Genomic DNA, 15,756 nt, shown 5'->3' with positions numbered 1-15,756 from the left:
CTCCTATGCGAAGACTGATGTAGAAGGACCATTAACTTTAGTGTGTGTTGCTGCATGCTGAGATTTTCTTTTATTATTATATTAAAGTTACACTTCTGCAGTTTTCAACTATGATCTTACGGAACAGGAAATGGCAGTTACACCAAAGGACATTCATACGAAAATCTAGATTTAAAAAAAAGACTATAATTAGCAACAACATCTGAGCTCAAAGTGTTTTTTTTCCCCCAAATTTAGCAGACTTTATATGCTTTGATGTACCACCATTCTTATTTTGGGTCTACAGTATTGTTAACCACTGAACTCTTATTGGATAAAACTATAGGTAACACTTCTTATTGTCCCCAACTCTCAAAAATGTTGTATTGGCTCAGGTTCACCATGGTATTACAGATACTTTCTGTGAATTATTTATTTGTGTGTCTTTTAATTTTTCTTACGTATGCCTAATTTTTTAATATTTTTAAATGTATTAACAGAAGTGTAGTGTGATAAGGAATAAAATATTTTAGTACAGTGCTTTAATTTGATGTGTGTTAGAGAAGGGTGATTTAATTGATTCAGGGGGTTTCAATGTAGGGTTTATAAACAATGATATGATCAGCGTGGATAACCTGATTCATTTACACTTAAAGAATACGAGACCAATAATAAAGAAAATCAAATATCATAATGTCATTGCCATGTGAATTAATGAATACCAAAGCAAATCAGGATATTTTCATTAACACAGACTCTTTAATCTGCTTTTATAGCAACATACTTCAAATTAGTTTTGTCAGAAAGTCACATTGTCAGGTTTCAGTGTATGGAGGAGACATTAGCTGGTTAATAATACTTATAGAAGAGAAATATTTAATGGAAAAATCAAGTTAACTAAAATTTCAAATTTTACAAACTAATGATTTAATTTTCCAAGTCTTTCCCTTCTTTTTTTTTTTTTAGATTTATAATGACTTTAAGGCTACTTTTGTGAATAAAATGTATGATTAAATCAAACTTATCAGTTAACATTGATAGTTCAGAATTCTTGAGAAAACAGCATTTGTTATGATGTGTTCAAGCTGCCTCACTTAGCTGATCAGACAGTTTACTAATCCCCTAACCCTAACCTATCATAGAACTGGAGGACAGTAATTACTCATAACTGGAGTCTTTGTTCCGTCCTGCACCATACAAATGTGGTGAAAGCATTAATGATACGTATTTGGCACATTTTAGTTGCTATAGTAATAAACATTACTTTGATTTCAAAAGCACAATGAACAATTAAGTGTTGTGTTTCATCAATTAAGGATTCTGTTTAAGCAGCCCTTCCCATTGCACATCTCTAAGATTTTGTGCTTCCAGAAATATTATAAGCCAGAATATTATAAATTTAATGTGTTGTGTGTGGCAACTGCTGCCTGCTGCTGCTCTCAGTGCAGGAGGAAGCAATAGAAGCACGTAGCCATTAACAACTGAGTCGGTTCTAAGATGACGCTTACGACAGTCTACTTTAATGACAAAATAAACTTTTTTTTTCTCTGTGGCTTAAACACACTTCCGTACATTCTGATGCTGTTATGAAGGGGCAAAAAAAAAAATGTATTGTGTCATTATGATCGGGTGTATGTGATGCTTGAAAAGAAAAGCACCACAAATATATTTGTATGTCAGCATTTTGCTTCACCACATCGAACCAATCATCAAACATTGAAGCACACAAATTGATCCTGTAGGATCTGCAAAGCAGCTTCCTGTCACATGTTGATAGTAAGCAGAGACTTTGATGCCACTTTCCAACTTCAACACACTGTGCTCCCCAATTTTTTTTTGTTGGCACTGCTACTCGTGCATGCGTTGGATGATGCTTGCATGTACACATTCTGAGTGTGAAGTATAAAGTGGCCCAGTAGCTCTCTCCATGCACTCTTCTGAATGCCTGCTCCACTTGCATAAGCAATACAAGTACAAGCCTGAGATATGCTATCACTACAATGAAACATATCACCATCATCAACTATACAAACCAGAAATTATAATTTCCATACTCATTTAATTGGAAATATAAGTGTAAAAAAAAAATCTGATACAAACTTAGATGTAACAATATTTGTACATGGTGCCAGTCTCTTGTATGGGTAACACACACACACACACAGGCCAATTTAACAACACCAATTCTCCTAACGTGCCTGTCCTTGGTCTACGTGAGGAAACTTCAGCACTATTAGAAATCTCACACATTCACAGGGAGAATATGCAAACTCCATGCAAGAGCACTTTGGACGAGAATGCCCACCCTCCTTGTTGCAAGGCATCAGCTCTACCACTGCACTACCCACATAATATCCATTCATTCTAAAGAGCTTCTATTTAGTATTAAACATTAATACACAAGTAAGCAATTTTCAGCAATTCAATTCAGGTAACTGACTTTAGGAGTGTTCTCCTAAAAATTACTGACACACATTAGCCTTGTTTATTATTGTTTTAATAAAAAAATCTCATATTCAATTAGATTTTATAATGAATTAAGCATTATTTGTGTGTCATACAACTCAAGACAACATATTATTCAAATCTGCTATAATATGATAACTTTCCACAAAATTATCCATAAACTTTGGCTCTGCCTACCTGCTGTAAATTATAACAGATAGAATCAATATGAAAATGAAACAGCCTTTTAAACATGAAAAATATGTACATGCTATAAAGTTAAACAAAAAAACAAACAACATTTTTATACTACTTTAACCCATTTATTGCTTTTACTATGGGTTTCTTTATTAAGTATTATCATCACATAATACTTTTCATCAAGTATCTATCATATACAAACTGTACTGTACTATATACCAATGATATTTACTTGTTGTGAAACAGGCAACAAAAGTAAATCAATGTTACCACCAAGCTACACTCTGAACACAGTGAATAATCATATTTGGACTGATTGTGCTATTTTGATGTTATATCCCTGAATCGACTGATTGTCTGACATTGTGTCTGCAAAATTATGTTTGGAGATTAAATGATTTTGACTTAGAAAGTGACAAATTATGTTCTACATATGTATAACAATAAAAAAAATATTTATTATCTTTGTGGATGTTTTACAACCAGCAGTTTATGCCTATGGGTGCATTTTGGAATTGATCATAATTGCCAGTAACTAAATATTCTAGAAGGTACTAAAACAATTTAAGAGACACACAATATTCAGATAAGCATTATGTTCTAAATAATGTTTTTAGAGCATCAAAAAAAAAAAAAAAAATCACCAAATTAATCATAAAATATTTTTTACATTTGAAGGTTTGTAATAAATCCTGTAAAGGTTACAGATTTCTTTTAACAGAAAATTAGAGTACCTCAAATGAAACAGTAGGTGGCAGCTGCAAACGGCGTTTCACGGAGTTCTGAAAGACTCATTAAGAGGAGACAAAGACGACTTTCTACTAAATGAGGAAGCCTAAATATTTCAGTCCTTGAAGACCAGCTGTACCCTTTCATCCAATTACTTTATTTTCTTAACTGCAAGAAGCTAGTCAAGGAGACATAGAAGGTAAAATCCCTTAGCATCTACTTAGGGTAAAATCTATAAACTTAACAATTTTAGCTTAAAAGCCTGCCTTTATGTAAGATCCAATAAAAGTAAACATATTGGGCAATACAGTATTCAAGCCATCTCACTACGTATAATAGAAGACTCTGAGGTATACAAAATGTGTATTCTAAAAATGTTTACTCCGTTCCAGTTATGCACTTGTTCTTGTAATAAAGTTACAGTAAGAGTTTTTGTTTTCCTTTTTGGCTCTGAACACTTTTCACTAGTTTTCTATTGACCTCACACTGCCTGTTTAGGCCCTCCTCACAATTTTAATTTTTTAAACCGGGAAAACATCTAGTTGATTATATAGCACAGACCAAAATTGGTACTGATTTTCAGAAGCATACCGAGTACACTGTATATTTTGAACATAGCAGTTGTAGACTTTTCATATTGAAGCCTGTCCCTGGAAGCCTCTAATTAGTCTGCTTCTGAATGGCATTTAGACGTGGCCGATCATTTAAAAGTTCTGAAATGTGTTTTAAAAATAACCAGGTGCTTTCTCAGTGCATAACCTGCCTAATGTGTACACTTACATTTTAAATACTCGCATTAACAGAGCTTTTTGTTATTGTTTGGAATAATTCAGGAATTACTTAGCTGCATTCTGATACAGTGAACAAGATACAAGTTGGAGGAAAGCAAAATTTCAAGCATGGTAGTGTATAATTTCAGTATTATGGTACATTTTCAATTATATATACTGCTGCCGTAGTACTTACTCTTTGTCTAGATGCATCTTAAAAGCAAACAGACTGCTCACTGAATTTACCTCACCCTGCTTATACAGTATTAGAAATATTAAAAGGTGCTGGTTTCATAATTTTGTTCACTTTTGATGGAAGCATAAACTTGTCCATTTAATATTATAGACTATGTAATGTAAGCAAGTATAAATAAGCCAGATGCGTTCACACTGGATGACAATCAAAAAATGTCTCTTTACCCTCTAGGCTACAAGACATGCATTGCTTGCAATATATATATTAAAAAGGGAAAACTGGAAGTCCTCCAGAGCAGACCGCAAATGAATACATGAGCAGACATGCTCATGTATTTATTTTTGAGTGACCTGAGCAACTTGGGTTTGCTGGATTCATCACATTTCTTTGAAATGGCATTTAAGTCAAGTAAGTTAAACAAAAGGAATTCAAAAATATTTATGAACCACTACTCCACACTTCTTTTTCTATGAGTATTTAGATTGTATGTTTGACTGTGGATAGTTCTGTGTGCTATATAAAGGACGGTCATCACATCATGGGAGACTCCCTGCTTGTTCTTGTGACCAGGACAGGTTCTGGAACTTGTGTGACCCCCAAATAGTATAATATGATTCTTGAAAATGAAATAATAAAATAGTTAAACATAAGAACAAATGAAAGTAAAAATGAGGAGTCATCACCTCAACCAGCTGCATGAGATTATCGAAGAACTCTTCCTCATCAATAGTGAGTTTGCCATTGTGGTAGATTATCCGATAATGTTCTACCTTTCCCTCACAACTCACACACAGTGTGTAGTCGCCAGGATAATTGGTGCTTTCTCTGACTAGATACAGTCCGGTTTCAGGAGGATAAAGTAGCCGCTCTGCCTGCTCTCGTGTAATCTTTCCATGGAACCACCTGTTTATTGTTATAATAATAATAATAATAATAAAAAAGTTATTTGCAGAGAAATTAGAATGTACTACAAATCAAAAACAGCTTACAATCATTATAAAATGGTTTTTTTCTGTATAGATTGAAGTATAAGAAATTAACTGTAAAAGTATTAAAATTAAGTACACAATGTTGAACGTATAAAAAGATGGGCATAAAACTGTTATGATAGGAAGTGTCGTTTATCAAATAATTAAAAAAAAAAAAGCACAATGCAAGAATAAAAACTGAAAAGCTTAAATAGCACTTACGGCATAAGGCTAAGTTTGCTGCCAGACTTCACTCCTTCTCTTTTCTGAACATAGTTAGCTGGAATGATCCCTTCTCTTCCTCCATTATTTTTTGCTTTGTACCAGTTTGGATCCTACAATTAAACAAAAAAACTGTGTGGGAAGTACAACTTGGATGCGTTTATGAAATACATCATATCTAACTGTTTAAGGAAGCAAAATATTTCAAACAAAGTTCATGCAACTCAATGCCTATAGTAATACCTGTAGATTCTCAATTAATGCTGCTATTATTGAATATGAGACACATTGATTAAGATTACATGTCTTCCTATAATGCTTTGCTCCACCTTTACTAGGTATAAAGGTATTTCTTGTCACATTACCTTGGTGACTTCAATGATGGTCAGCACATCTCCTTTGCTAAATGGCAGGTCCTGCTCTGCCTCTCCCAAAAAGTTATACTTGGCTACACACTCTGTGCCAGATGGCCATGCTGTCTGTAAAAAAAATAAGATCATTCAAACAATGAACACATTAGTAACACAAATACATATAAAACTAATAATACTTTAAAACACCAGTCCAAAAAAATAAAATAAAAAATAAAAGTCTTTTATACTGTTAAAAAGAGTGAAAGACTGGGACCCAAGGATTATAAAAAGAATAAATGAGGAAACAAGCAAAACACGACAATCTGAATATTGTTATAAGGACACAATACCAGTTACATTCTTATCCAGAACTATTTATTTTTGATTGGTACTCTTTATTCTACATTTTCAGCCTCTTCTCTATATTAGATTAAATCACTTGACGTTGCTCCCATCTCAGGCGAGTCACCTTTACAATGAGCAGAAGCTTACCTCTTCTTAAAGAATATAAAGACTTTTAAAGAAGTCACTTTCTTTTTATAATGTACAGTATACTTGCAGAGAAGACTTCTTAACTTTCACAGCTCTATTTTTGATGATTTTTTTCTTAAACTTGTACATTGCTTTGATAAAACTATTGCACTACACCTTCACACACAAGTTAAATCTTATCAGTTCATTTAGAAAGCTGTTTACTTTTACATACTGCTTTCTTAATTTAAAGGTTTTAGTAAAATCTAAAGGTTAAATTTTGCAAATGTACTGGTGGAATTCTAAATGCATAAACAAAAACACTTCACTTCTAAAAGAAACAAAAATTGAACCAGTAAGACCTGTGAAGAGGTGGTCTGTCATAATATCCTTAATTTAGCATTAGGTCTACTGCAGACTCCTTTTTATACTGTATCTATCTATAAAAGTAATAAAACTGAGCAAAATCTATCCATTCATTTTGCTCCACAGAAGCAGATAAAAAAATTACAAAAAATAGTACAGGAATATTAGTGAAATATCTTAATTTCTTACTGTTGTGCACAGATGTTAAAACATCTAGACAGTGAAGTGTACAAATGTTTTTATTATTTGCAAGAGAAATGACATTTCAAGCAGAGAGTATGTTTTTAAGATGTATATCCTTGTAACTCACTGCAGGAGACACCCAGAGTCACAGTCTAGTGCTCATGGTGAAAAAAGCTGTATGATTTATGGGACGCTGCTGTGATGATAAAACAGAAAGTACACATTGTTTATTTTGTATAACCTCTAATATGGAAGTGAGGAGCAAAGAGATAACAGAGCATGCAGTCTAGACTGCACTCCAACTGGCAATACAACACCATAGTTTTGTTTCCCACTCCTGTCCCAGAAACATCAGTCTTTTCAGCCTCGTGGAGTATTATGAGCATAGGCAAGGACACATTAATGACAGTTCATTGTGCTGCCCCTTAATGGTATTATCACATATTCAAAATAACAAGGCCACAGAAGTACTACAAAGGGAAAAAGGTAGAAACTATGAAGATGCTGACATATGATACTAAGAGAAAATATACTACTGTACAAAAATACAGATTAAACACAACAGAACAGTTAGGGGCACCAAAATGACACGTAAAATAAATTTCAAGTTGGAATTGTTCTGAGTTACAGTGCCATGTGCCGTATAACTAAAAAAAAGTTTTCACTTGTGCCCCCTTATTCTACTTGCTTTGCTTATCTGCATTAATCCTGTCAAAACTGTAATTATTAATTTCAAACTTACCCCAATCAATTCTATTAATATAACAGTTTCCTAAACAGATACATAAATATAGTATAGTATTTCTTGTTCAACTTTAATTCTTCTTTTGTTAGAAGCTTGTGGCCCAGTCTTAAAAGCTTATTAAAGATCAAATAGATTTTAAAAAAATGAATAATGGAAGAAACATCTGTTACAATTGAACAATACCAACTGGTTACATACGAGAAAAATGAACTCCCTTTGTGCTTGAGAATAGTTCCAGAAAGGAATATATAGGAGGTAAAAACAGAAAGCAGGTATTGCTTGATAGTGGTAAATTGCACAATGGAATAATATTAACAAACTTAATTCAATTAAGGGTCAAGGAGGGCTTTAGGCTATTCTGGCAATACTAGGTGCAAGACAGGAAAAAAGCCTTGAACAGGATTGCCAGGGTGCAGTAGGGTCCTCTCAGGCACACAACCTAACAAGGCCAATTAACTTAACATACATATCTTGGGGATATGGAAAGGAGAAGCCATGTAGTCAAGGGGAGAACATGTATGGTACACAGACAATAAACAAGAAGCTTTATCTGTTAGGCAAAATCTGATTTGTTTCACCGGAATATTATGTTACGCATTTTCATACCTTCTTGTTTAACATGGCACCATAGAGTGGTTATGTGTTGTATGTTACTCAGATATGCAAGTAAGAGTTTCAATATACAGTACTCTCTTTGCGTGACAATACTCCTGCCTTTTCTCTTGCTTAATTTTATTCATTAATTTTTGCATTAACTTTTTGTCTTTTACCACTTTTTTTAACTCACATTCTTTAATAATGTATATTATCAATAGTGATGACATACTGTACACTATTAAAGAATGTAGTGTGTAGTAAATGACTTATGAGCTAATGGCAGACTGAGACTGTTTGTGTTCTACTAAACCAGAGTATACTAATAAATCACCTTAGACGATAGCTGGGCCTCTCGGGCAGTGTCTTCATTTGTTCCAGTTTGATTTCACAGGTAGAAAATTCTTTGTTTGTTGTGATGATTGTAGTTCAGAGATCCATGATATTCTATTTTGGCATACTGTTATTTACAGTCTATATGCTCTTACTAGGTCACAATATTTCTAAACACAAGGGGAACAACCACAGCTATGCAGATGGAATGTAGTTTTACCAATTGATAGCCCAAGATTTCTGATCGGTCTTGTATTTCTGAATAGATAAGTAGTAATTTCCTCAAGTTAAATAAGGAAAAATGGAAATAATGAGGATATTAGAAATAAACTTTTAAAATTCAAAGTGGAAGTACAGGTAGTCCCCAGATTGTGGACATCCAACCTACAACTTACGAACAGGGCAGCAGCTGCGCTGCATGCTCCTCAATAACTGCCGCTTCGTCATCTTCGGCCTGGGGATGCTGCAAGCAGTGGCTGGAGGGGGCGATTTTGCTGCTCGCGCAGTGCAGTGTCCCTTGGGTGGCTCCTAGCGGCAAGCGGTGACCCCGTGGTCCATAGTCACCTGGGCCACAGCTATCGCTTGTGTGCAGGACGGAGACTTGATGGGGCAGTTTGCTGCCACCACAGCTACTGATCCTGACTGGACGCAGGCTGGATGAAGCGGAGGGGGGCGTTTAACTTCCTGCCCACCACATACGGCTACCCTGTTCGTTCTCTGTGGGCGGCTGGTAATGCTGCAAGTGGTGACCTGGTTGTGGCTAAACGGAGGCCATTGAGGGTGAATGGGGCAGCAGGGGTAGCATTGTAGGGTGGCTTGCTGTTGAATGGGGGTGGTGGTGGGCGATTCACTACCCGCCTTTGGCCACACTGTGTTCATTCTCGGTGGGTGGACGCTGCAGGCAGCATACTGTAGTGGAGGTGACTGTGTGCTGGCCGGGTAGTGAACCCCCCCTCGCCGACCCCAGTCATTCTCAATAGTAAGGCTGCTTGTTCTGTTCCATACACAGCAGGAAGTTGTCTCTTGTCAGTACTTCAGACGTATTGATGACGGGTGCCTTCCTGCTGTGATAGCGTGTACAGTGCTTTGCAGAAGAGTTCATCTTAACCTTTTGTCTTCACCCTTCAACAATGTCTCTGAAACACAAATCTGATGCAAGTGCTGGTCATACAGTAAAGATGATTAAAACCATCACCATTGAAAAAAAAGTAGAAATAATAAAAAGGTCAGAGAGAGGTGAAGCTGCATCATTCACTGGCAGAGCACTTGGTTACAGTTGGTCAAAAATAGCATTTATTAAAATAATGTACCTGTTCCGACTTACATACAAATTCAACTGAAGTACAAACCTACAGTCCCTATCTTGTACGTAACCAGGGGACTGCCTGTATTTAGGTATAATCATGGGCTCTAACCTAAACTTTATATCACATAGTAACCATATTACTAAGACTGCACATTTCCATTTAAGAAACATTCTAAAGTTAGACCTCTTATTACATTGCAAGATATTGAGAAATGTATTCACAATTTTGCTTTGAGTCGTCTAGATGACTGTAATGTACTGCTAACTGGTCTACTTAGGACAGACATCAAAGTTCCAAATGCAGCAGCAAGAATACACAAGTTTTCATAGCACTTAAAATTGTGAAAGCAGAGGCAGCAGCAATATGCAACCTTCTTTCTTTGCCTGGAACTCCCAGAAGAGAAACTGAGCATTAGTCACACTTTTTACCTGTATATAAAAGTTCAGCTAATAGGGTACATACCGAACTTAGAAGTGTGACAATATACTTGAATGAAGTTCATCTGAAAAGTCCAATCACACACATCCTTTTCAATGGATGCTTGAATAAACATGAAAGGAACACACTTATATACTAATAGTTTAAAAGTCATTATTTTATACAGTTTCTTCTGGACACCTTTGCAAAACATTTTACATAAAGATGCAAAAGAAATTGAAGAGCTTTACAATTTATGACTTGGCAGAGAGAGACAGGGAGAGAGCGAGATCATACTATAAACCCTAAGGGGAATATGAGTGTCCCCTGCCACTAGACCAGAGAGTGCTTTTCAGTTTATTATGAGCATGTGAACTGGTCAGATTCTTAAAAAAACTGATTTTCTTTTAAATATCCTAGATAGAGAAGGAAATAAAATCTGCCAACAATCCCTTATGAGCCTCAACTAAAACTGCACACAATAATTTTTAACATGCGTACAGTGAAGTCCCTTTATTTACTAACTGACAGGTGGTGAGAGGTTTTGCAAATGACTAAGGTCAGTACCCTGTTGGATTTTTAAAATAGTAAATAGAGTGAAACAGAACAGGATTTAAACCCACTTTGCTTCAATAAAGCTTTGCCTTTTATTTCAGTGAACTTTGAAAGTAATTGTGGGTTATCCAAAATAAAAAAAGAAGAATTTACACTGTTAGATACAATCGTGGCAGCATATAATATAACACTGTAGAGATGGCAGCATACTGCAGAATCTCTGAGAGTCCATTCATTTTTTAACTTGTTTATTACGCTACAGCTGCTCAGTAGTACTGTAAAAAAGCGGTGTATCCTGCTTATTCACAATTGCCAAGTACCTTAGGTAAAGATGCTGCATACAAAATAGATAAAATGTTATGACCCCCAGTCTTACCAAACCACTAATGTCCTTCATTTTACCAAAGACCATTTATGTACAATTTAGAAGGTGAATTTGTTTAACTGAAGCCATACTTTTGAAAAATGTAAGAGTCTGATTTGATTAAATATACACTGCATTTTAGTTGAAAAAAGCAGTCCTGCTGATGTTGTGCACACCTTATTCAAACAAAAAAGTAATATTAAAAAGTTTTTTAGACTGCATCTTGCCACTATCTAAAAGCATCCAATGAAAACCCCACAATAAATAACATCCTTCCAAAACTCTCTGATCCCTCAGTTTGTACCAGATTAGATTAGAGGTCTTTATTATCACATGCACTGCACGAGCATATTGAAATTCTTGTGCCACAGTTGCAATGATGTATAAATAAATACTCCTGGAAATAAACTGGGTCTACTGTATTCAAATGTTAAAGATGCCTTTAAGCGTAATCAACTTGCTCCTTTAGGCAAATCTGACCACAACCGGATTCATCTTATTCCCAGATACAAGCCTGTTATTAGACAACAACCTGTTACCGCCAGAATAAAGAGGAAGTGCGGCCTGAAGATTGAAATGGCTCTGAATGACTGCTTCCAAATGACAGCCTGGGAAATGATGAGCGAGTCAAATGGGGACAATATTGAGGGATTCTGTCAATGCATCACAGACTATATTAACTTATGTGTCAATACATTGGTACCCATAAAGACAGTGTGTTGCTTTCCATACAAGCAGCCTTGGATTACGTAGGACCTAAAATGTCCCCTGAATAATAAAAGGAGTATTCAAATCCTGTGACAAAGAGAATCTAAAGGACGTGCAGTGTGTGCTAAAGAACAAGCTGAGTGAAGAAAAAGAAGTGCACAAAGCTGAAATAGAAAACAAACTCAACATTAAGGGTGTCTGGGATGGACTAAGTATAATTACTGGACTCAACCCAGGGCTCAGGTGCTAGAAGGAAATGTGGATAAAGCCAATGTCCTGACCCCATTTTTTATTAAAATTTTCCCTCCTACTGCCACCTTCTTCCAATGACCAGTCTAACCAACACCATCTCTACTACATCAACAACTTCTACTGTAGCACATCAACTGGAATGGCCAGTGACAAGTCCACCTCTAACCATCAATGTGGATTGTCCATAACTGGAGACTAAGTAAGGAGACAACTGAGGAAGCTACACACAGAAAAATCTGTGAGCTCAGATGGAGTCAGTCCTCGAGTTCTTAAGGCCTGTGCTGACCAACTTTGTGGTGTCCTCTATCAAATGTTCAATCTCTACATAAGGCTTCAGAAAGTGCGTCTACTGCGGAAAACATCCTGCAGTGTTCCTGTTCCAACAGATGACAGGCACCTTTTCACCTAAAGACTACAGATCAGTGGCATGTCTGACATCCTGAAGACCTTAGTGAGACTGGTTCTGGACTATACAAGTCTTCTTGTGGCAGACCACCTGAACACACTGGAGTTTGCCTACTGGACAAAGACTGGAGTGGAGGATGCAATTATCTATCTGCTCCACAAAGCTTATATTCACCTAGACAAAGATGGCAGCACTGTGAGTACTATGTTTGTTGATTTCTCCAGCACCTTCAATACCCTCCAGCCATCCCTGTTAAGAAGTAAACTCAGAGATGTGCAGATGGATGTCTGTGGTGCCCTGGATAATGGACTATCTGTCGGATAGACCACAGTTTGTGAGTCTCAAGGGTTGTGTTTCAGATACGGGACACACTGGAACAGTCCTGTCTCCTTTTCTCTTTACACCTCAGACTATAAATATAACACCAGGTCATGTTACCTGTAGAAATTCTCAGAGGATTCTGGATTTATGGGGCATATTGATAAAGAGAATGAGACAGAGTATAGGAATCAGGTGGAAAAGTTTGTTTCTTGGTGCAAAGAGAATTTTCTTCATCTTAAGACTGGTAAAACCCAGGAACAGGTTATTAACTTTCGCCACACCAAACAGCCTCTATGTCTGGTCACTATTCAAAGAGTAGCTGTAGAGTTGGTCCACTCCTACAAGTACTTGGGGGTCCACATTAATGACAGGTTGGACTGGTCTTGGAACACTGATAAACTAAATAAATAGAGGGCAGGTCAGGCTCTTTTTTCTTGGGAGACTTCATTTACTTAATCTGGGAAGTGACATCCTTCACATCTTCTATAACTCTGTGCTGGCGAGTGCAATTTTTTATGCTATGGTGTGCTGGGCTGGTAACATCACTTTGAGAGTGGCCCACTGAATTAACAAGCTAATTAAAAGTGCAAGCTCAGTTACAGGATGCACCCTGGAGGTAGTAGCAAAGAAGAGAATTAAAATAAAATTACAGTAAGTACCATTATGAACAATGCTGCAGATCTCCTCTCTGACACACTAACACTGAGTGCTTTCATCAAAAGTGTGTCAAGAAAGGCATAATGCCTCACGGTGACTGTGACAGCCAAGTGTGAAACTTTCTTTCTTTAGAATTTTCTTGCTTTATAGTCATTCTAGTGTGTGTTCAGACCAAAATGTGACTGTATATTTATATATTTAGTGAGCTTGTGTGAAAAAGCAAATTTCCCCCTGGGGAAAAACAAAAGTTCTACCAAATACTGTAAATAAATAGTTATTCTATTATGCCCACCACTTTGGCTAAAGGTAACTTTGTTACTTTAATAGCAATTTCTGAAACACTATGGCGAAATAGAGCCCTGCCATCAGGTCTATCCATCATGAGAAATAAACCATGCAATCAAATCTGATAAAACATATAACATTATTCAGAAAGCAAAGCTGTTTTTTTATGTTCACAGTAGCAAGTAAAGTATACCTGGTATAAATACAGAATAGCAAAAGCTTTCTGTAAAATGTACAGACTCTTCTACAAAAATACACACTGGCAAGCCAAGCAAGCCATATTTAGCTACTAGACTGCTTTATTTACAATACAGAGGTCATTTTAGTCTCCATTTAATGATAAGCCTAAACATTTTCTTATCCTCATTGTTGTCAACATGTTAAGTTAAAAATGTCATAGGACTTGTAGCAAGTCTTCTAAAGCAGACTCAATTTATGTATATTTATATGTATTATAAATATATAGAAAATTTAAAGACTGTATATATTTCACAGATCATATTCTTATTATGGAGTCTTCACTGCATATGGGCTTTTTAAAAATCACATTTCACCTCAGTGTCTTTTTGGGTTTTTTTTAACCTTTTTTGTTGCATGGGGTTACTGCATTGGATCTTTTTAAAAAAGATCAAATCCCACTTAACATTTTTTTGTTATTTCTCATTATAAAAATTGTCAAATTGGTTTCTTTTATTCCCAGAGCTTGACATGTTTTCTTCTTGCCCAGTGTCAGCAAACATAAGACATAAAATTTGTTCACTTATTCAAGATCGGTTTTGCACTATCATTGACTACCAGTCACCAAACTAAATTAAAACTTGTGTATATATGTTTAGTCAAACAAAGATCTAACTTTAGTTTTGGTATTTATTATAAACAGGCTATTAACAGTCTATAGACATTTTAACCATGTATTTTTTTTATCATTTATCATTAAAAATAACAAGACTCTTAGAAATATGTGTCATTGTTGTAATTGTTTTGTGTCATTTTATAAAGGCTTCTCATATATTTTATAACATACAGACTGTTGTCATCTACTTATATGGATACACTAGCAAAATACCCGCGCTTCGCAGCGGAGTAGTGTGGTAAAGAAGTTATGAAAAAGAAAAGGAAACATTTTAAAAAAAACGTAACATGATTGTCAATGTAAGTGTTTTGTCACTGTTATGAGTGTTGCGGTCATATATATATATATATATATATATATATATATATATATATATATATATATATATATATATATATATATTTATTTACAATTATTTCAAAAAGAAACTATTTGTGTTTTTCTGTCACATGGAAAAGTTGGGACACTAAACAAATTGTGAATCAAAAAACTGAGTGCAATGATGTGGAGATGGCAAATGTCAATATTTTATTTGTAATAGCATTGGCGGGATACGTAGATGACAGATCAAACATTTAATCCGTTAATCCGAGTAAATGTATCATTTTAAAGGAAAAATATGTTGATTCAAAATTTCACGGTGTCAACAAATCCCAAAAAAGTTGGGACAAGTAGCAATAAGAGGCTGGAAAAAGTAAATTTGAGCATAACGAAGAGCTGGAAGACCAATTAACACTAATTAGGTCAATTGGCAACATGATTGGGTATAAAAGAGCTTCTCAGAGTGGCAGTGTCTCTCAGAAGCCAAGATGGGTAGAGGATCACCAATTCCCACAATGTTGCGCAGAAAGATAGTGGAGCAATATCAGAAAGGTGTTACCCAGCGAAAAATTGCAAAGACTTTGCATCTATCATCATCAACTGTGCATAATATCATCTGAAGATTCAGAGAATCTGGAACAATCTCTGTGCGTAAGGGTCAAGGCCGTAAAACCATACTGGATGCCCGTGATCTCTGGGCCCTTAAACGACACAGCACCACAAACAGGAATGCTACTGTAAAGGAAATCACAGAA

The 15,756-nt window shown here is 35.7% G+C and overlaps 1 protein-coding gene across 3 annotated transcripts in view; it reads right to left on the bottom strand.

The window, feature by feature from the left end:
- csk (C-terminal Src kinase) overlaps positions 1-15,756 on the bottom strand; it is a 167,931-nt gene that overhangs the window by 23,620 nt on the left and 128,555 nt on the right. For all 3 annotated transcript variants that reach the window (XM_039773179.1, XM_039773180.1, XM_039773181.1), the window contains 3 exons: positions 5,876-5,989; positions 5,511-5,623; positions 5,004-5,223 (listed from right to left, as the gene is read on the bottom strand). In XM_039773179.1, coding sequence (XP_039629113.1) covers positions 5,004-5,223; positions 5,511-5,623; positions 5,876-5,989 — 447 coding nt within the window. The remainder of the gene's footprint in view (positions 1-5,003; positions 5,224-5,510; positions 5,624-5,875; positions 5,990-15,756) is intronic.

The sequence above is a fragment of the Polypterus senegalus genome, chromosome 12 (assembly GCF_016835505.1).
Source record: "Polypterus senegalus isolate Bchr_013 chromosome 12, ASM1683550v1, whole genome shotgun sequence".
Taxonomy (NCBI): Eukaryota; Metazoa; Chordata; class Cladistia; order Polypteriformes; family Polypteridae; genus Polypterus; species Polypterus senegalus.
This window is presented reverse-complemented; position numbering and strand designations above follow the sequence as displayed.